The sequence below is a fragment of the Pleurodeles waltl genome, chromosome 7, assembly GCF_031143425.1.
Source record: "Pleurodeles waltl isolate 20211129_DDA chromosome 7, aPleWal1.hap1.20221129, whole genome shotgun sequence".
Classification (NCBI taxonomy): Eukaryota; Metazoa; Chordata; class Amphibia; order Caudata; family Salamandridae; genus Pleurodeles; species Pleurodeles waltl.
In genome coordinates, this window is record NC_090446.1 from 1419199976 (window position 1) to 1419223027 (window position 23052).

The window sequence follows — 23052 nt, forward strand, 5'->3', positions numbered from 1 at the left end:
AGGAATAGTATTTGATGAGCAATTGTCATTTAAACCTCAAGTTAATCTGATAATTAAGACCTGTTTATGGACTATGAAGAAATTAAAAAAAATATTTCCTTTTATTCCTCAAACCTGTAGAACCACTGTCATTTTGGCTTTAGTCATCTCCAGATTGGACTATGGAAATGCGCTTTTACTCAATCTGGACAAAGAATCCTTGCACAAAATGCAGTTGATGCAGAATACTGCTGCTAGGCTTCTATTAAATTTGCCTTGCGGGGCCTCTGTTAAGAAGTGCCTTAAAGATTTACACTGGCTTCCGGTAATCCAGCGGATCTCCTTCAAGGCTCTCTGCATCACCCATAAGGCTGTCCACGGGTTCAGGCCTATGGCTCTAACCACAAAGCTGCAATGGCACAGGCCGAAGCGACTGCTGCGCTCGGCCTTTGCCCATCAAATTCAAATATTCTGCACGAAGAAAGTAAAGTGGGGAGACAGAGCATTTACCAATGCGGCGGCAAAAATTTGGAACTCTCTACCATTGAACATACGGCAAGAACACAACTATCTAATATTTAGGAAATTGGTCAAGACTTGGCTGTTTCCTCAATAAGCTTGGGAGTTTCTTGGTTAGTCACTCCGCCTCACCCAGTTAGCGCTTCGATGCCCTTGGGCCGGAACGCGCTTTATAAATACTTAATACATACATACATACATCTAGAAGCAAAAACATTTTTTTCTGTTCCCTCAAAGTTTTGAGATAAGGTAAACTGAGGACTTTGTTACTGGTGTTGGTGGTGGGTACAGTTTTAAGGCTGAAAATTGAAATTGTCTATTTTGGGGGCATTAATAATGGCAGTCTTTATTGAAATTGTTATGGTGCTCTGTAGATTATCTAAATGAGGGCCTTCTGTCAACAGGGATCTTAGTGGGTGAACTAAGTCTGAAAAACTTCTCACATATTTGTATATAGACTCTAAGAAACCCGGTAAATGTTTTTACTTTATCCATGAAGGAATGAGGTGGTGCATTCCTTACTACATTAACTAAACTCAGTCTGGGGTTAACCTCTTCACTTGGAATGGAGTGTTTGAGATACTCGACAGATGTCACACCCATCTTAGATTTTTTCTTTCTTAATGAACAGTTCTGCTTTTTTAGGTTGGGTATTACTTCTGTTAGTCTGTTATTATGTTATTTATGGGGGCCTCATAGAACAGGATATCATCTTGGAAACACATGACTTAGTGCAAATCTTGTAGTGCATTCTGCATCACTCTATGGAATACAGCAGACACTGATCCAAAAGGAATCCTATGGAATCTATGTGTTTGAAAAGAGTGGTAAAAGATGTAGCATATTTAGGGCCAGATATACAAAAATGCAATTTTGCATTTCTTAATTAGCAACATCATAGAAAAAGCTATTTAAGAAATGCAAAATGCTATGTACAGAGATACTGATTTTCTATAGCGATTCCTAAAAAGTTAAAATCGCTATAAGGAAATCGGTACTAAGAAATCCCATTGCATTTTAGTCAAGGGACTGGTTTTGCATTTCCTAAATAGCGATTTCTTATTGGGAAATTGCTATTTAGGAATTGCAAAACCAGGGATGGCAAAGGGCGTACCCCAAAAAATAAGGGCACACCTGTAGATCACATATATGCCTAAGCATCATGTGTGTGCTCTATTGTGATTTATAAAAAACACCATGGAATGATTTTTTTAAATTGCACCTGGTTACCACTGATTTCAAGTCAGTGGTAGTTGCATCTCCCAAATGCCCTCGAGGCATATAGGGAATGCTTTGTACATTTAAATAGGAAATTCCTATTTCCTATTCTGGAAATCACAAAATGTGATTTCTACTGGGTAGAAATCGCAGTTTGTGATTTCTTTAAGGCCTTTGTACATAAGAAAAAGCCATTTTGCACTTCTTGACAGTCCTAAATACTGATTCGGACCATTAAGAAAAGCAGTAGGGCTTTGTACATCTGTACCACAGGTTCTGGACATAATGCTACATAGTAATATTTTCTACTGCAATACTTAACGTCATTTTTAATGTCATTGTAACATTTTGTTGATTTTCGGTAGAGGATGCCTATCCATGCATATGTTGGGATTTAAGTACCTTAAGTCTCACAATGACATATTTTGTCCTCCTTGTTCTTAGTTGTGATGACTATTGGGGCAAGTCATTCCAAGCTCTTGCTTTTTTCTGTAACCTCCTGCATTTCTAGTGTATTAAATTATCTGTTTAGGTTATCCCTCAAAAGCAACGGAATAGAAAGTACTTTATTCACCACAAGAACTGTGTCAGACCTTCACTTAATCTTGTGGACAAAAATGGTTTTAGTACCAACAACTTTTCAGAGAATACTTTGGGGAATTCATCACACACATTCCTACCTACAATAGACCATTCAATCAACACCACCTGCTCTTTGTTGTTTGGGTGGGACAAGAAAAATGCCCAGATCCTTTTGATGGTTCCAACCCAGTAGATTTGAACCTTGTTTTGTTATCTAGACTTTTCCAACCATAGACCTATCCTTAATAGATTTGTGCATGCTTAAGATTCAGTTTAATGATATAGGTCTTTGTTGTATTCACCTGAGTTTCTGTCAGATGGTTCTAGTGTGTATGTCCTTTCACCATCAAGAATAATGCCACATGTACAGTATGTCACTTTACTATCATTTTTCATAGAGTTCACATGGAAGACTGTTTTGCCTCTTTCTTCTTTTTCTTCTAATATAATAACAAGCACACTTTTGTTTGCTGGTTCTCTACAAACCTTAGCAATGTGGCCACGTCTGTTGTATTTTCTTCAAATCACCCCATGTGCAGGACATTTGGAGTTATTCCCTAGGCGATTACTGTTTCCACACCTAAAACATTTAAGTTTCTCTGACTGTACTTTCAGCTTTTGCACATGTACTTCTCCTGTTTTACACTCCTCTCTAGCACCGGTAAGATTATGCACCACACTCTATAGCAGTGAACTCAACAAGATTAGCAATGTCAATGGCCCCTTCAAAAGTGGTATAAAGTGCGTGTTAGACCTGGGATCCTTGGTGGGGTTTTCCCCTAACTTTTTGCCTTCAGACCTCCTATTTCTGCTGACTTTGTTTTTGCTGGCCTTAGTACACTTCACACTTTACCACTGTTAACCATTGATAAGGTGCTTGTGCTATCTCCTTTAATCATGGTAACATTGGCTTATTCCCGGTTGGCATATTTAATGTATTTGTAAGTCTGTAGTAAAGTGGTACTATATGTACCAAGGGCCTGTAAATACATGCTACTAGTGGGCCTATTTGTGTCTCAGGCCTGCCATTGTAGCCTGCAAGTACAGTTTTAAACTGACAATTTGACTTGGCAAAATAAACCTTTTGCCAGTCCCAAGCCTTCCTTTTCAGTACATTTTAGTCACCCCTAAGGTAGGCCCTGGACAGCCTCAAGCACCAGGTGAAGTGTATTTAAGAAGTTGAACATGCACTTTTAAGTTTTACAGGTCCTGGTAGTGAAAAACTCTTAATTGAATTTTAGCTACTCTAAGGCCAGCTTTCCTATAAGACACAATTGGGATTACCTTACTATATTTAATATGTGCAAACCAAATTGAAACAGGTAACTCCTGTTTGGTGTTGCTGGAATTTCAATTTAAAATCATAAATGATGGTGTAGTTGGATTTTAAATTACAATTCTGAAAATGCTACTTTTAGAATGTTAGCATTTACTTGGATTAGCTGTTTGATGCCTGCAGCACATCTCTAGGACACGACTGGGTGTGTGTGACAGTTGAGCTTTGTGTATTCCTACTAGACAGCCACACACAATGGGGAGCTTTGATGTGACTGGATGGGCCATCACTACCAGGATAGGAGGGAGTGGCTGAGCCCAGCCCCGCTTACACTGGAATATGCTGTGTCCTGTCTTAATCACAAATGGTTGCATACCCTCTCTAGTTAGGCTTAAGCCAGAGCCAGGAAGGCAGGACATCTTTGCACTTCATTGGCATCTGTCTAGAAGCTTCTCCCCACTTCAAATGTGCAACTAGGAATAAACACTATACCTCTGACACTAATCCTTCAGTATACTTCTGGTCCTTTGAATACTTTGCCATGAAGAAGGCCTTCTGTGCTGCTGAACAGACTTCTACTCTGCTGGAATGCTGCTCTGAAGGAGCTGCTGCCCAGCTGTGATGAGCCGATGTCTGCTGCCCTCTCCCCCTGGGTGAGAAGGACTAGACCTTTATCTCTTGAACCCAGAACCCAAAGTGACTCCAAGGGCTATATTGCTAGCATTCTGATCTGAAGGCTCAGTGACACAACAGGTTTCCAACAAACTTGCATCTGCACCTGGACTCTGCCATCTGTGAGTCTACCCTTCCATGTGGTGCCAGTCTAGTTCTGGGCCATTCAAAGTGTGCTTAAGGTGCTGTGACAGCCTCTGTGGTACCATCCGAACTGACACATCTCTTCTGATGTATGTTGCAAACCTGTGCAGAACTGAGTCATCACTGCTGCTGCATAGATTGGACCCATTACAAAGACTCACATCGCAATGCACCATCACCCTGACTGTACAACGCATCCTCAGTGCAGGCCCCCACATTCTCATCTAGTGCAGTCTCAACAATGATACTGGACTCCACATCACAGTCTTGCAGCTCTGCAGAACTGACATGTCATCCCAACTGTGCACTGCTTCCTCAACACTGGACTTTGCTTTGTAAACCCTGTTGATGGGTCCCTCGATAAACAATGCAGGCCCTCGTATTGCAGCCTCACCGCATCTCAGTTCGCTTCAACTGTGTGATACATCTTTGCCGAAGACCTTTGCAATGCTCCACAAACCAGAATTTAACTTACCATGTTCAGTGGGCCAAACTGGGTCCCTGTAGCTGGCCCATACTCCATTGCAGTCAACCAGAACTTGTGCCTTTGTCCTGGTCCAGGGCAACCAGATATCCATAGTTGGCTCTTTGTTCTTTTGTTCAATTAATTTAATTTTTGTCAGTTTGGTCTTGCTTTATTTATTAAAGAAAGTACTATAGCCCATATTTATACTCTGATTGCGCCGGATTTGCATCATTTATTTTGGCGCAGGTTCGGTGCAAACTTAACTCCATATATATACTGTAAGGAAATGCCTCCTTGGCATGGTTGCCCCCTGACTTTTTGCCTTTGCTGATGCTATGTTTACAATTGAAAGTGTGCTGAGGCCTGCTAACCAGGCCCCAGCACCAGTGTTCTTTCCCTAACCTGTACTTTTGTATCCACAATTGGCAGACCCTGGCATCCAGATAAGTCCCTTGTAACTGGTACTTCTAGTACCAAGGGCCCTGATGCCAAGGAAGGTCTCTAAGGGCTGCAGCATGTCTTATGCCACCCTGGAGACCTCTCACTCAGCACAGACACACTGCTTGCCAGCTTGTGTGTGCTAGTGAGGACAAAACGAGTAAGTCGACATGGCACTCCCCTCAGGGTGCCATGCCAGCCTCTCACTGCCTATGCAGTATAGGTAAGACACCCCTCTAACAGGCCTTACAGCCCTAAGGCAGGGTGCACTATACCATAGGTGAGGGTACCAGTGCATGAGCATGGTACCCCTACAGTGTCTAAACAAAACCTTAGACATTGTAAGTGCAGGGTAGCCATAAGAGTATATGGTCTGGGAGTTTGTCAAACACGAACTCCACAGCACCATAATGGCTACACTGAAAACTGGGAAGTTTGGTATCAAACTTCTCAGCACAATAAATGCACACTGATGCCAGTGTACATTTTATTGTAAAATACACCCCAGAGGGCACCTTAGAGGTGCCCCCTGAAACTTAACCGACTATCTGTGTAGGCTGACTAGTTTTAGCAGCCTGCCACAAACCGAGACATGTTGCTGGCCCCATGGGGAGAGTGCCTTTGTCACTCTGAGGCCAGTAACAAAGCCTGCACTGGGTGGAGATGCTAACACCTCCCCCAGGCAGGAATTGTCACACCTGGCGGTGAGCCTCAAAGGCTCACCTCCTTTGTGCCAACCCAGCAGGACACTCCAGCTAGTGGAGTTGCCCGCCCCCTCCGGCCAGGCCCCACTTTTGGCGGCAAGGCCGGAGAAAATAATGAGAAAAACAAGGAGGAGTCACTGGCCAGTCAGGACAGCCCCTAAGGTGTCCTGAGCTGAGGTGACTCTGACTTTTAGAAATCCTCCATCTTGCAGATGGAGGATTCCCCCAATAGGGTTAGGATTGTGACCCCCTCCCCTTGGGAGGAGGCACAAAGAGGGTGTACCCACCCTCAGGGCTAGTAGCCATTGGCTACTAACCCCCCAGACCTAAACACGCCCTTAAATTTAGTATTTAAGGGCTACCCTGAACCCTAGAAAATTAGATTCCTGCAACTACAAGAAGAAGGACTGCCTAGCTGAAAACCCCTGCAGAGGAAGACCAGAAGACGACAACTGCCTTGGCTCCAGAAACTCACCGGCCTGTCTCCTGCCTTCCAAAGATCCTGCTCCAGCGACGCCTTCCAAAGGGACCAGCGACCTCGACATCCTCTGAGGACTGCCCCTGCTTCGAAAAGACAAGAAACTCCCGAGGACAGCGGACCTGCTCCAAGAAAAGCTGCAACTTTGTTTCCAGCAGCTTTAAAGAACCCTGCAAGCTCCCCGCAAGAAGCGTGAGACTTGCAACACTGCACCCGGCGACCCCGACTCGGCTGGTGGCAATCCAACACCTCAGGAGGGACCCCAGGACTACTCTGATACTGTGAGTACCAAAACCTGTCCCCCCTGAGCCCCCACAGCGCCGCCTGCAGAGGGAATCCCGAGGCTTCCCCTGACCGCGACTCTTTGAACCTAAAGTCCCGACGCCTGGGAGAGACCCTGCACCCGCAGCCCCCAGGACCTGAAGGACCGGACTTTCACTGGAGAAGTGACCCCCAGGAGTCCCTCTCCCTTGCCCAAGTGGAGGTTTCCCCGAGGAATCCCCCCCTTGCCTGCCTGCAGCGCTAAAGAGATCCCGAGATCTCTCATAGACTAACATTGCGATCCCGACGCCTGTTCCTACACTGCACCCGGCCGCCCCCGCGCTGCTGAGGGTGAAATTTCTGTGTGGACTTGTGTCCCCCCCGGTGCCCTACAAAACCCCCCTGGTCTGCCCTCCGAAGACGCGGGTACTTACCTGCAAGCAGACCGGAACCGGGGCACCCCCTTCTCTCCATTCTAGCCTATGTGTTTTGGGCACCACTTTGAACTCTGCACCTGACCGGCCCTGAGCTGCTGGTGTGGTGACTTTGGGGTTGCTCTGAACCCCCAACGGTGGGCTACCTTGGACCAAGAACTGAACCCTGTAAGTGTCTTACTTACCTGGTAAAACTAACAAAAACTTACCTCCCCCAGGAACTGTGAAAATTGCACTGTGTCCACTTTTAAAACAGCTATTTGTCAATAACTTGTAAAGTATACATGCAATTTTTATGATTTGAAGTTCCTAAAGTACTTACCTGCAATACCTTTCGAATGAGATATTACATGTAGAATTTGAACCTGTGGTTCTTAAAATAAACTAAGAAAAGATATTTTTCTATATAAAAACCTATTGGCTGGATTTGTCTCTGAGTGTGTGTACCTCATTTATTGTCTATGTGTATGTACAACAAATGCTTAACACTACTCCTTGGATAAGCCTACTGCTCGACCACACTACCACAAAATAGAGCATTAGTATTATCTCTTTTTGCCACTATCTTACCTCTAAGGGGAACCCTTGGACTCTGTGCATGCTATTCCTTACTTTGAAATAGCACATACAGAGCCAACTTCCTACATATACTTTGGCACTAGACTCACCTAGCGCCAAAGTTATGGAGTTTGAGTCATTTTGTGTACGTGAAAACCTACCTTGCGATAATGACATGCAAGGTAGGCGTTCCCGTGCAAAAAATGACTCTAAGGCATGTGCGCCTCATTTATCCTCTGGCGTCAAAATGATGCACAGGAGGAGGCGGGCCTTACAACATGGCCTCCAGCCAGATTTGCACCGTTTTTTAACGCATGGGACAGGGCAGGAGTTAAGGGACCTGTGGGCTCATTTCCATGGTGGGAGATCATGATAGCAGTCCACAGGTGCCCTTCCCTGCACCCAGGGACATACCCTGCCACCCTCGCCCACCCCTGGAGGACACCCATGGATGGGGGGGCCCATCCACGGTGAGTGCAGGTAAGTGCAGGTAAGTATAATTTTATTTTTTTATTAAGTGGCATAGGGGGGCCTAACTTGGGCCCCCCTACATGCCACTGTGCCTAATGGCCATGCCCAGGGGGGCATGACTCCTGTCTTTGCTAAGACAGGAGTCATTTCCATGGGGGTTGTGCATCAAAAAATGGCGCTAGTCAGGTTAGAGACAATATTTTTGACTCTAACATGACTTGCACCATTCTTTGGAGCACAACCCCCAGTCTTCCCTTCGCCTCCGCTGCCCGGTTACTAGCATTTATTTTGACGCTAACCAGACCGCAGCGCCGGCTAACGTCATTCCATAAATAAGGTGCCCGGCTGGTGTGTTGGAATGGCGTTAGCCGGCGGTAAACTTATTGAAGCAAATCTGCGTTAGCACTGATTTGCATTAAAAAGTATAAATATGGGCCTATATTTCTAACTCAATAAGCCTGACTGCTCTGTGCCAAGCTACCGGATGGTTGCGCACAGGTTGATTTAGGGCTGGCTTGTGCCTCACCCTGACAAGGACTGTGTTTGCTGCTCGGCTACTTCTCCTACCCCATGTAACCAGAAACCCCATTACTCATGGGCCAAATACATTCTCTTGAATTGTATGGTCATTAATTCATATGACAAGTTGATCTCTAATGAGTGAATGTTCAAAATCACAAGTAGTATAGAAGAATGTAAGAACAGCAACATTATTTGTAACCTGTGCACATTTACTCTGGGCTCTTCTGAAGAATTGATGCCTCTCTAGTCCTACATTGATTTTTTCACTAAAATTGTTCTCCCAACATTTCTAATGTAGCCTGGTAGACATCCAGTTTTGCCTCCTCTTCTTCATCTACTATATTTATTAAAGTATTTTTTACCCTGCATGCCCAAATTATTTAACAGTATATGCTGTTGGCATACAGGAGTTAACGTTTTTCCTCATTCCCATGGTAGCTCAGGCTTACCAATATCATTTAGGAAAGGCAGAGGCTGGTTCTAGCTGGCAGAAGCCATTAAAAAGGATTCAGTGACCAGAGTAGAGTAATAGTATAAAGCAATTTAGCACAATTAGCAACACAAGTATATTTATGTACTGAAAACCTCTGTGCAAATACAATACAATTGTAATCTTAAACATGTACTATGAGTAGCGCTGTCAAGGACGTAAAGTGCTATAAGGTGTCTGGAAGCACCAAAGGCGCCTTACACAGCAGATATCACAAATCTTTACCCATCGTTCCCATGGTTGCTCAGGCTTACCAATATCATTTAGGAAAGGCAGAGTACATGTACTATAATTAATATTGTCAAGAACGTAAAGTGCTATAAAGTGCCTGGAAGCACTGAAGGCTCCTCACACAGCCGATATCACAAGGAGGGCTGTTGGAATCCTGTAGATGGCACTCGGGAGTGCATTAGACCTCCTGGGGAGCAAGGGTCTTCATACCAGCAAATACTTCTCAAGAGTCTTAGGAGTTACTGCTGCCATTCGACTGGGGAAACAAGAGTCCTCAAACTGCCTCACAGCACTAAAAAAACACAGAGGAGGCCATGGGAGGTACTACCTCAGTGAGAGTTCTTGAAAGGGCACCACTCATGGAGTGATGGGCTGCTCAAAATTCCACCCCAAAGCAGAGCTAGGACAGTTCGCCACAATATAGTTTCAAAGACAGCAGAAACCAGTTCAAGCCCAGAGTTACACTTACTCTGAGGGAAAGCTGGATGGGGGACCGGGTCCAGGTCTGTGTTAAAGCCAGGAGCACTGCTCAAACTGAGGAGTGTAGGGCCAAGAGCTATGCCTTATTTAGTTTAATGACCCAGTGGCATAGGCACTGTCGTAACACGAATGTTTGCACTCCAAATAGACACCGTGGGAAAATTTGGTAATAAGCTGTACAGAAACCTTGGATAAATGTACAGTACCTCCGTCCCTGCAATAGAGGCACGCCATGAGACTCGTAGAGCCCACCCTCACATGAATCAGTCTTCTACTGCCACTCCGCAACAGTCTTACATTATAGATCCGAGCAGGTCTGGAGGCAAGAGTCCATAACCTCAAAGGGGAACACACGCCGCTGCCCTTTGAGCAGCATCCCTTCCTCATCTCCACTAAAGGAAGATAATCACAGGGATGAGGTAAGTTCTAAATCTATTGAGACGCCAACAAGGTATGTCTCCAGTGTCGCCTGAAAGGGCATCTCACAAAAGAGTCACCAACATGCGAAACAGGATATAGGTGGAATGTTCCACATGTAGCTTAAGAAGGAGGGAGGGGAGAGAAAGGGGAAGAAAAGAAAGAGATTTGTATATATAGAGGCATAATCGACAGGGACATGTTTCTGGGTGAGATACTAACCTCTGATGAAATGTAATCCATGCTGCCCTCACAATGTTTGATTTTTGGCATATCTGTATTTATCAAAGTCTTTTAGTCGTTTTACTTTTTTTAAATAATTTCTTATTAACTTGTGGCCATGATTTGTAGATAAATTAAGCCTCCTGAGGGGCAATGATGCTTCATTTGAGTCTCTTTGTCTACTGTGATTGCCCTTGCCAACGAATTGCCCTTCTAAGTTTCTATGCAGCTGAGCCTTGCTGGTTTTTAGCTATTTGATGTCACTCAATCTGCAGCTATCAATTTAAGGCCCAGATTTAAGAGGGCCTAGCACCTCCTTGTGCCACTGAAGCATAATTTTTATTATGCTAATGTGGCACAATAAGGCCAAATTTGCTGTACCAGATTTACAAAGTGGTGTAATGCATGCATTGTGCCACTTTGTAACTCCTTCCACCACATTATGCCTGTGCCAGGCATAATATATGCAAGGGGGGTGTTCCTCCGTTCAGGGGACAGCAAAAATTGCGCAGTGGAATCTATGAGATTCCACTGTGACATTTTAAGTGGCATTTTTAAAGCCTTCACAGAACTGCTGTTAAAAGGAGGCACACCATTATTTAAAAGGGGCCTCTCTACTTTTCAGGATTAGCGGCAAAAAATGTTGTGCTTATCCTGAAAAGTACAACAGTAGCGCCAAAAATGTTGATACTCTTGCCCCTACCCTGCACCATGGTGCACCATATATTAAATATGTTGCACACATGGTGGAGGTAGTGGGGAGCAAGGGGCCGCAAGAAAAGTGGCGCTACTTGTAATGCAGCACCACTTTTCTTAAATCTGGCCCTAAATCTTCAAGGAACAAAACAAGTCTGCTCTTGTGCTGTAAAAATTATACAGTGTAACTAAAGACCAAAGGGGCAGATTTACAAGCCCCTAATGCCTCCCTGCACCACATTAGCATCATTACGTTAATGTGGCATTAAGGGGGCATTTTTGCCATGCCATATTTGCAAAGTGGGGCAATGCATGCATTGTGCCACTTTGAAACCTAGTGGGCCGCATAATGTATGCATGGGGGCAGTTCCGGCACTGGGAGGCCCAAAAAAATGGTGCAGTGAAATCTACAATATTTCACTGCACCATTTTTTCTGTCATCTTGAAATCAGTGGGCCTCCCAGCACCTTGATGCACTAACATCAACATTTTCGACGCAAGTGCAGCAAAGTGCAAAAATAGCGTAACAGTTTTTGATGCTATTGACCTGACGACCGCCATGGTGCACAGTATTGTAAATATGGAGCACCCATGGTGTCGTTAGGTGGGGCAGGGGCGACACAAGAAAACTGGCGCATCAGTGCTGATGCACCACTCTCTTGTAAATCTGCCCCCAAGTGTCAATTAATGAAAGATATAGAGGAAAGCGGTGTATAAAGAAGCTTTCAAAGAACAAGGCGGAAAACTACTTTCTAGTAAACTGTGTCCAAACAAGGATGAAAGAACGATAATGTGATAGGGAAAGGAAATAGAGTGGGGTATACAGAAAAAGGAGCTATCACATCTGTGCTACAAATCATACTTAAATTGCAGTTTTTGTCTCTCAACAGATGTCGTCTGCCCAGCCAATAGCTCAGTTCGGTGCCAGAGGACCTGCCGAGCAACCTGTGAGGAACTCAACCAAATTAACATCCCTGTCTGCACAAAAATCTGCACAACGGGCTGTGAATGCAATGAGGGTTACATTTTTAAAACCAGTGAAAAGAAGGAGTGTGTGCGCTATGACCAGTGCCAGGTTAAGTGCCCAGACCTCATGCATTACGAACCGTGTCCACGTAATCCTCATGCAACCTGTGAGAAGCCAGAAGAGACCTCCAGCAGACCACAAAGATGTGACCCCTGGTGCGTCTGCAATAAGGGCTATGTGTACCGCTCTATTCAAGATCGCATATGTGTGCCCAAGGAAAAGTGCCCCTGAAACACACAAAATTAATAATGTCAGCTGTCAGTCCAAATCACTGAGGTGTACTTTTATAATTATCTGCCTTTTAGTTGCTGATCTGAAGGGTTTGCAGAACATCACTACAAATAATCCAATCCTCTAACGTAGCTTCTCCCATTTTACGTCTATCATCGCCATACTCTCGAAAATTGTAGATGCTTTTTATTTTCATAAGAATTGTCTTGCATTGCATTTGTAAACATTTTCTTCAATGTGATTTTTTTTCTTTTTATCCTACCTTGTGAATCCCTTCTCCAATATGTATCATATTATCTGCTTATAAAAATATTCCACTTTTGTCTAAATATGGAGTGATACTTTATGTTATTTCGTCTTTAACTGTTTTGCTGTTTGCTTGGCTTATTACAGTCATCACATCATTCATGTTCGTCTGTGATTCGTCAGAGAAAGTGAGTTGAATGTGACCTGTTAGCCCTCTTAATGTTTTGCAGGCCAGCTTCTGAAGACAAGTCTATGTTCTCCTAGCCTTCCAGGGAAGAGTCAAGGTTCCCTTAACCTTCCATGGACTTTACCTATACTCGCAATTATGTCCTTGTCAGAAATTGGGATGCTTTGGGAGAGAGTGACCCCTACTAATTTAACAACCGCAATCCAGTTATGTCAAAAGTACCGTTCTGAGAGAATCAACCCTGTGTAGCTATACAACTGGCAATACCCAGAGATGTGCATGATAACTTCAAGCAGTACTAACAAGTTTGAAGTAAAGAACATATGGAATAAAATTCTTGCACAAATTTAGAATAGTGGAAAACTTCAAATGAACAAAGGAACTACAAGATCATAAAACTACATTGAAGAAAACTATAGATAAGACTTTTTAAGGCAACATGATTGTACAAAGGGTAAAGCTGTATTGAAAACAGAAGTTCCCACGTGCAATTTCAGCCCAACCACAAGGAAGCGGAGGTCATATACACCAAGAGAGCCATCACAGTCAACGTTTTTACCTCCTAAAAAAACTTTCAGCAGAGCAAGGTCAAAACTTTCAGCAGGGCAAGGTCCGAGGCCATGTCTGGTGAGGGTGTATGGAAATCGGATGTGTCATCATCAATTTCAGACTGAAGCTGTTGGTTTGGTTGCAAAAAGTTCAGTGCAAGAACAAAGCTGCATTGAGTGTGTACTGAGAGTGGTTTATCAGTCATATAGCTTTGCAGCCTCACCCCAGCCCTTGTTAAAATCCTCCAGGGAGGCAAAGGCTGGAAGCTATTGCCAGGCAGCGTTTCAAGATTCCAAGGTTCCCTTAAACCTGCAATCAGTGCTATAAAAAGCTCATATGAAAGATGAACCTGGTTGTGTTGCCTGCCTAATGTACAGTCCTCCTCAGCAAGCCTTAGCACCCTGTCTCAGTCCTCTGGAAAAAGGAAAATGTCCCTTTTCCTCCAACTGATAGGAACGTTTATTCTGAATAGATATGCAAGCCCCAGCTCCACAGGGCAGTTTCTAGACTCCAAGTCTCTCTCCTGCTAGACCTCCTGTAGGGTCCAGCTCTCTGTGCTCAGCTGTACCCTCATTCGTCAGGAGTCCTCCTTTTTGTGCCCCTGAAGCAGGCAAATAAAAGGCAAAACAGTTGCCTTCTGGAATGCAATTTCAGTTCCTTGGAGCCAGCAGGATTCAATAGTACTTGAGTCCTAGAGTCAGGGGTCAGGAGTCTTCTTCATGTGTAGTTTTCCCAGACCCAGGAGTGTAATGAGGAGTTGGGCTCAAGTTGCAAGATTATCCTGTGCACGAGCTAGTGATATGAGAAAATGTGCTACCCAATCACAAATATTTTTCTGCAGTGCCCAATCTCCTTTTGCAGTACTTCTTTCTCTCCTTACTGTCAAATTGTCCTGCCCTGATATTGCACAGCTCCTCTACCAGCAGGCGTGCCTTTCTCAGCTCTTTGGCCACTCTTACTGAGATTAGCACCCATTCCCCCTGCCAGCTGGTTCCCTTGTGCCACTACAACTACTGCCTGTCTCAGAGGTTACTGTGTATGAACAGGAGAAGCCCTCCCTAGTATACCCAAAGTCAAAAGAGGTGGTGTTAAAATTATCCTTTGTTCTGCCAATTGTCCAATTCTATATAACTAATCTGGTCTAACAGGTAAATAGTAAACACCTCAGGCCCTTCTTTGGCTCAGAGGCAGGCCACTGTCATCTAAACCAGAGACGTTCACTCTTCCAGCAAATGATGCATGTTCTGTCTCACGGTGTGATGAGTGTCAGAACTGGTTTAAAGGCTTTTCTAGTTCAGGTTGCCTGCAACACATTTTTACAAAAGCACTTATGCAAGTAAATTATCAAAATGTGATTTCACCATCGAATCAGATTTTGAAATGTAAGTAAAAAAACTAAATTTGAAGAGAATTGCTAGCATTTTCACAGGCAACAATAGAATATTAAATATAGTGATCACCTCCATACCTGCTTGGGCTGTAGCTTCACAGCGAAAAGGCTTTTAGGCCTTCAGTCACTATGAGGGCACCATTTTTAAATATAGAATGTGCCATAATTGGTATATATTAGGCACCCTTCATTGTATCCTTTGATGTAACACTGTAAACTTTAGGGGCACATTATTAATGTATATTAAACAAGTGTCCCTGCAGTGCCTTTAAACTGCAGCCAACAAAAGCACAGTAATGCCCCATAATATATTTGTTGTCTTATATGTGGGTTGTGTCCTCATATACCAGTTATCCTTCCATGCCCTTGGTGCAGTCTATACACTATCTACAATGGACTTATAGTGGATTTAAATTGATCAAACAAGCGGTTCAAAGTGCAAAACCATGTGTTGGAGGATAGCACAACTACTTTATGACCTTTTCGCAGCAGTAAAGTGCACAGAGCTCAAAAGTAATCAAACACAGTCAGAGAATAGGAGGGGCCACAACAAATATGTGTTTCCTTGGAGTCCTACTTTATTAATGGTATTCTTTAAAGTCTAACAATTAAGTTTTGTGTAATATGAGTGAAGGGGAATTAAAATGGTGCTTGATATATGGTCAATGGATCTCAGACTCTTTCTGGTGTGGTGCTCCTGACCTCCTGGATTAAAAAAGAAATCATTTCAGATATCTTACATGAATCAATTCAGTATAAGAAGGCTTGGGAGAGGATATTTGTAAGAAATGGGGTTATTAGTTGAGAGTGGGGAGAGCCCAACTCAAGAATAAACACAACCCTTGTCAGCATGAACCAAAGTATTCACTAGATCACTAAACAAAAACAGTCAGGTGTAAGTCATGTGTAAAGTATTCATGCAGTACTCAAACATTAATAAGTAAAAACACCAAACAACAAAAATCCCAAACAATTTAGAAAAATAGAGGACATTTTAATATATAAAATTTCATTTCACCAACGTCATCAATAGGTAGAATCAGAGATATGAATGTTTATAATTTTCAGTACAAATAGCACCAAAAAGCACAAAGAGCCAATCACAGTAATCATAGTCAAAAGTTAACACTGCCCATTATTGAGCACGGATCAAATACATGGATTAGGTTGGACGTTTCCCTTTTAATTTAGTCGTGTTTCAAGGAAGAAGCTCTTGTCAGTGAGGTCGCTGGCAGCCGGGCTGCAGTTTTGATCCGCAGAGGGGCAGTCGACTGCGAGGTGCTGAACTAGTAGGCCTCAGTCGTAACTTTACCTTGGCTGATTACTGTGGGGCGCTGATTGTCAGTGCGAAAAGCGGGTCAACAATCGGCACTTTACATTGGTGGGAAGGCTCTTTGTTGACGCAAAGAGTCCCATGTGTGCAAAGTCAGGTGTTTGTACCTGGGAAGGTCTCCTAAGCAGATAGATATGGGTTCTGTGCCGGACTCAGTGAAGTCCAGTCATGTTTGTATGGAGATGGGAGAAATTACAAAAAGAGGGCCCCTGAGCAAACTATATATGGCAGCCCTACCAGGGGAAAAGACTGTATCCACACACAAAAAGGGCTACCCCTCTATTATACCTGTACCCTTACAAAATTCATACATAATATACATAGAGCCCATAGTAAACAATAGCATTCCAATGGATTTATATCTCATGAATCATAAACATACAAATTCCTTCCTTCAAATCTACATTTACATACCAATCATGATATATATTCAATCAGAAAAAGAAACAAAGAAATAAAGAACAATAATGAAAAACATAGTAAAAAGGAATTCAGAGAGACAAGCACCCCCCTGGTTCAATCAATCACATCTTACATTCATACTCCATAATTATATGTAACTAGCACTCACACCCTTTCAATCAATTCAATCAATCTTACAGTAAGATCCAAGTATCTTTCATCCATTCCTTGTCATACTCCTGCTATTACAATAACTTCTAGTCCTTTTAACATCCAAAATACGTTAATGCCATCAGATTATGTACATGTGCATTTATAAAACATCAACACCTTATTAACACATATCCTATAATAGCATCAGACGTATCTCTCAGAAAGATCAACGGCTTATTCTCTTTGATGCTCGTTCTATAGTTGCAAAAAAAAGTATGAGCACCAAAGCTTATTCTTGTAAATACAAGTCCTGCAGTTGCAAGGGGTGGTATTAGCGCCAACACGTGTTTCGGTGTCTCTTTCCCCTGAGTCTGGCACACGCCTAGCTAGTGAAACAAAGCACAAAGAGGCCCAGGTGGGAGGAACATTTACCAGTGACAGGACAGGCATCTTCTGAAGTCAGTGAGGGGCTGAGTATAGCCCTTAGTCTGAAGGGGATAGGCACTATCCCCCAGGACATCCTGTGCTAGAGGGAAACAGTCATTTAACCCTCAGCACCTGCAGAAAGGCACATTTTGGTTTAGGCTGAAAAAATACCAACTTTCTAAAATCTAAAAGTGGCATTTCCAAAACAGTCATTTAACATCCTACTTTATCTCCTGGAAACCCAATACCCTGGGTACCTCAGTACCATATACTAGGGAATTATAAGGGTGTTCCAGTATGCCAATGTAAATTGGTGAAATTGGTCACTAGCCTGTTAGTGACAATTTGGAAAGAGAATGAGAGAGCATAACCACTGAGGTTCTGGATAGCAGAGCCTCAGTGAGACAGTTAGTCATAACACAGGTAACACATACAGGGCACACTTATGAGCACTGGGGCCCTGTGTGGCAGGGTCCCAGTGACACCTACAACTAAAACAACATATATAAGGTGAAATATGGGGGTAACATGCCAGGCAAGATGGTACTTTCCTACACAATGCCATTGCAAGGTGCAGCTCCTTTGTTGGCTCTGGGTACCTAGGGCTCTTGATAAACTTACAAGCCCTATATATTCCCATAACCAGAAGAGCCCAGTAGACCTAACAGTATATTTCTTTTGAAAATTTGACATCACAGGAAAAAGTTACTGAATAAAACGTGGAGGTAAATGGCTATTTCTTTCACCTCAATTTCAATATTTTTTTATTTCAGCTGTTATTTTCTATAGCAACACCTTGTAGGATCTACACAAACGACCCCTTGCTGAATTCAAAATGTTGTCTACTTTTCAGAAATGTTTAAACATCTTGGACCCAGCATTGGTTTCATGCCTATTTCTGTCACTAATTGGAAGAAGGTTACAAGCAGAAGTAATAGTAAAAATTGGGTATATCCCATAAAAATGCCAAGTCTGTGTTGAAGAATGTGGTTTTATGATTCAAGTCTTCCTGTTTCTTAAAGCTGGGAAGATGGTGACTTTGGCACCACAAACCCTTTGTTGATGCCATTTTCAGGGATAAACCACAAGCCTTCTTCTGCAGCCCTTTTTCCCATTTCTTTTTAAAACAACACAATCTTTGCTGTATTTTCGCTAATCTCTTGATCTCCTCCAGGGGAACCCAACATTCAGGCTACCTCTAGAATCCCTAGGATGTTGGAAAAAAGGACGTAAATTTGACATGGGTAGCTTATGTGGACAAAGCGTTATGAGGGCCTAAGCGAGAATTGCCCTAAATAGTCAAAAAAAGGCTTGGCACCTTAGGGTGAAAAGGCCTGGCAGCGAAGGGGTTAAGGAAGTCCCTAGACAGTCCAAAGACAGGGTGCAATGTATTTATTAAGTAGGACATGTACTTTTAAGTTTTACATGTCCTGGTAGAGAAAAACTTTGAAATGTGTTTTTTACTACTGCAAGGCCTATATCTCCCATAGGGTACCATTGGGATTACCTTATTACAAGTGTAATTTTCAATTGAGAAGAGATTGGACCACCAAGTTTGGTGTCGCTAGAATCACAGTTTGAAATCTCAATTTATGGTGAAGTTGGATTTTAAAAAATGTCACTTTTAGAACGGTGTAATTTTCTTATTTTACCCATCTGGTGACTACTCTGGTGTCTCCAATGCAATGGGGTGGGGTGACAGCTGGGTTTTTGCAATCCCTCTAGACAGCAACACACGGAGCTAAGGTGTAATGGAAGGGTCATCCACAGTCTGATAGGCCATCCTGAGTAGATGGGAGGGAGAAGCTGACATTTACACCTGAATAAGCAGAGTCCTCTCCCTTGTAGTGAGTCTGAAGCCAGGGCAGGAAAGGCAGGGACTCTGTGCATTTTAAAGGCCTCTTTCTGAAGCCTCACCCACTTCAAAGGCAAAACTAGGCAGGAGTACTGGACTTCAGTCACCATCAACTCAGTGCACTTCTGGAGCTGTTGATGCTCTGTCAGGAAGAAAGACTGCTGAAAGACTGTCACTCTGCTGGACTCCTGCTCTGCTGTGTTGACTTGCTGACCTCCTTGCCTGGTAGTGAGAAGGTCTGACCTGAGGCTCCGGAACCCAGAACCACAGTGACTCTAAGGGCTTGTTGGGTTGCCTCCTGTTCTTCTGAAATCTCAAGGTTACAAAAGACTTCCAACTCATCACCTAGAGCAGCTGGATTCTGCCATCTGAGAGTCTTGCCCTGCCAAGTGCTGCCAATCCAGTACTGGGCCCTTGGAAGTGGATATTAAGTGCTGTTCCAATCCAAAACCTATGCACAAATGCAGTTCTTATTCTTGACATCAATGCAACTCCAAACCAAGCAACTGTTTCAGCAGGCCAAGGTTGGTCCCTGTATCTGACAGGGTCTAGCGTGACCAGGCAGCCTTAGTTGGCTCTTTATGCTTCTAAGCACTACAAATAAGTTTATTCTTTAACAATTCATGTCTCAACTTCTACTTATTGGATTGTTGTCATTTTGGTTTAATTTTGTTAATTAAATTAACCACCATTTTCCTAAGTGTGGTATCTATTTTTGTCTTCAATGTTATTGCCTCTTAAATTAAGCCTGATCACTCTGTGCCAAGCTACCAGAGGGTGAGCATAGGTTAATTTAAGGTGTATTTGTGACTTACCCTGTTTGGGATTGTGGTTCCTGCTTGGACAGGGTGCATACCTCTGCCAACCAGAAACTCAATTTTTAACAATGTTTAAGTGCCCTTCAATGACTATCGATCCGTCAACTTCAAGATGTTTATTATTCCATTCTCAATAATTGCTTGGATTAGTGTTAGGAGTGTAAACAGAGGCCACAATGAATGTGTTTGCTGAGGTGTAGGCTCAAAGTTAGTGCCCTCCAGCAAATGTCTGTGATCATGTTTTTTACACTCTAAGTAAGCATATGAGCCAAAACAATCACTACTCCTGCCTTCTTTTTCATGTATGAGGAGTACTGCTGCAGGACCATTTGGTGAGTAGTCTGTTCTAGTTTTTAGCTAGTAAAGGAAACTCACAAAGGAGGAATTTCTGACTGCCTGTGTCTCTAACAAATTACTTCACTGCCCCCACTTGGCTTGTGCATTGAGGACTCTGACATTAAGGCTCAGTATCTTTATGGTGCTCATGGATATTGTGTATTGAGACTGGCATGCATGTGAGCATCGTCACACTGTGATCTTGTCCTTGACCCTATCTGCCATTCTCCTTGGCACAATACATTATTACAGTACAACAGTTTCTACCCTAGAACTCTTAGAGATGGATTAACATTTTGCCAATTCCTTGGCCTTTGAAGGAATTGTACAGTAAAGAGTGATTACTTCAGAGAGGGAGCTATACTTAGCCAAAAAGTACAAGAGAGAGGCTACCCTAAACGATTAATTAAGAGCGCCTTCAAAAGGGCATGGTACAACCCAAGGAAGACAATCTTATAGTCTGGTGAAAGGCCACCAATGGATAAGATTGTGTGTGTGACTAAATTTAAGTAAGATTGTAAAAATCATTAAGAAACACTGACCCATGTCAATATACTTCAAATACGAAATTGTTCATCCATGGTGACATTCAGGTTACCTTGAAGCATCAAACCAACTATGCCTCTATCAATGTTAGTTAGTGTATTTGGAGTCCGTGTGATCTCATTTATATTGGAAGATGACTCAACAGGTACAAACAAGAATCAGCTAGCATGGGAGCCACATCAGATGCTGCGTGGAAATGGCACCAAGGGTCCAGCACTACCGGGAACAGCAACACACGTCAAGAGACCTTAGATGGCAAGTAGTTGAGAAGGTTGTTCTATCCTCCAGAGAGGGTGACAATGCATTGAACTTGCAGAGACTGGAATGTAAATGGATAAACATGTGTGATTCTATAACGAAAGCTATGAACACCATGGAAGAATGGAGGAGGTGTACTACATTGCAGAACTAACTACATAAGAAACAATTGAAACTTGGTACTGTATCCAAAGACATGCCTTTGATTGCCTATTCTTTATCATATGTGCTTGTCATTTTTCTTTTCCTTCTTGTTGGTACTGTGTCACTAGACTGCATTGTTTAATTATATGAGTAGTTATAGGTGTACCTTGAATGTAGTGTTCTAGTCCTCATTCACACCACTCTCCGTTATAAGCCTGGCCGATAACCCTTCCTTTAGTCGCTCAGATTGCACAGGTTCAGCACATGCCTTGCCAATAATAAATGGCCTTGCCCCCACAGACATTATCAGAAAAGCCATTTTTGTTTTCCATACAAAGAGAGATGCCACAGTAAATGGCGGATTGTATTTCTACCTCCCATGGTTAATATTAATTATGTTTATGAGAAGAAGCAACTTTGCTCCTTTTGATCTCTCAGCCCTTCACCTAGTAAGGAGTTTTGTTTATCCTTCTCTAATTGTGCATATTCCAATGCAGTTGAATGTTGAAGCCAATAGGGGCAGGTTCTCTCTTGCCGCTCTGCTTTAGGTCCCTTAAATCACCCTTTACTCATGATCTCCAGATCATATGGGTTTGAATCCTTGCATGTAACATTTCCTACTTTTTTTCAAAAAATGTTCCTCTCATTTTGTTGTCAATTAATTATTGTGTATCAACACCCCCCCTTTCCTCCTCAATACAATCCTTCAGGAAGTATTTTAATTAATAACTTGCTGGCTTAAACGCATGAATGCATTTTAATTAATAGTGTGCTGGCTTGGCCAGCAAAACAAGATCAGGAAAATAGAGGAGGAAAGCAAACAGTTTGGGGAAGACCACCTTAAGGCTAACAGATTGTACATAACATTTTTGACGGAAGTAGTGGAGGCATGTAAGAATGTCAGGGTCCTGGTGTGCCTTGGTGGGTTCAAAGGAGACTTGGTATCTATGGTCAAGGAGGATGTCTTTGTCTCAGGGGCGTTTTTACTGTCTTCCATATAGGCCTGCAGATCCTCAGTGTAATCTCTAAGAATGAACAGATTTTATTTTTAAAAATCCATTTCCCCTTCAGTGGTGTTGCTCTGCCCCTCCCTTTTATCAACCCTGTCAACAATCTCCTGCATGTCCTGTTTCAGCGATTAGATGTCCAATTGTAGTTCCTCTCATAAGGTGGAAAAGTCCTCTCTCAGGCCTAAAATGAGGTCCTCCATAGTCGCTCTGATCAATAAGGCCTCCTGTGCATCTGTTGAGTGGTCTGCATGGGCAGCCCAGCCTAGGGATGGTTCAGCTTTGAACCCTGAGATTTGAAAGCATATCCTTGATGATCCACTCTCTCCTCCTTTTACCAGGCTACATGTTTAGGTGGATATGTCTTCCTGTGTGAGGGTCACTGGATGATGGTGCACCATAGGGTCCACCATCCTGTTAAGCTTTGGCAGCCTTGTTGCAGGGAGGCTTCTTCCTTGCCAGAGCTTGCATAACACCCTGGTGCTTTCAGGCTCTCTGGCCTCTACAGCCAATAATGCCACGTGATTCCTCAGTTGTGCTTCGGGACCTGTATTTAAGAAAGGTTTCTCCCTTGACTGGGGACTCCATGTGTGCTGATCTATTCTCCAGGCCTCTTGTGGTCCGTGATTGCGCCTCCTGCTCTGCACCTGGGTTTCTCTATCTTGCTGATGTCCACGGTGGTTGAGGACAGCGGACAGCGGGCCCCATACTCCTATTGGTTGTGCCTCATGGCCAAGCTCCTCCTCCACTGCCTCCTTAGTGGCCAAAGTCTAGAGGCCTCTGGCGTGCAGTGTTACTATGTGGTACTAAGTTGCAGATCAAGCCTTTCCCTGGCCTTTCTGCTGCTTCTCCATGGCACCAGTCAGCTAAAGCGGGATGCAGCAAA

General features: G+C 43.3%; 1 protein-coding gene across 1 annotated transcript in view; it reads left to right on the plus strand.

Moving 5' to 3' along the window:
* The window catches only part of LOC138246429 (serine protease inhibitor swm-1-like), a 35331-nt gene extending 22486 nt beyond the window's left edge, over positions 1-12845 (plus strand). The window contains exon 4 of the mRNA XM_069201039.1: positions 12149-12845. Coding sequence (XP_069057140.1) covers positions 12149-12516 — 368 coding nt within the window. The 3' untranslated portion in view covers positions 12517-12845. The remainder of the gene's footprint in view (positions 1-12148) is intronic.
* The last annotated feature ends 10207 nt before the right edge of the window (positions 12846-23052 follow it).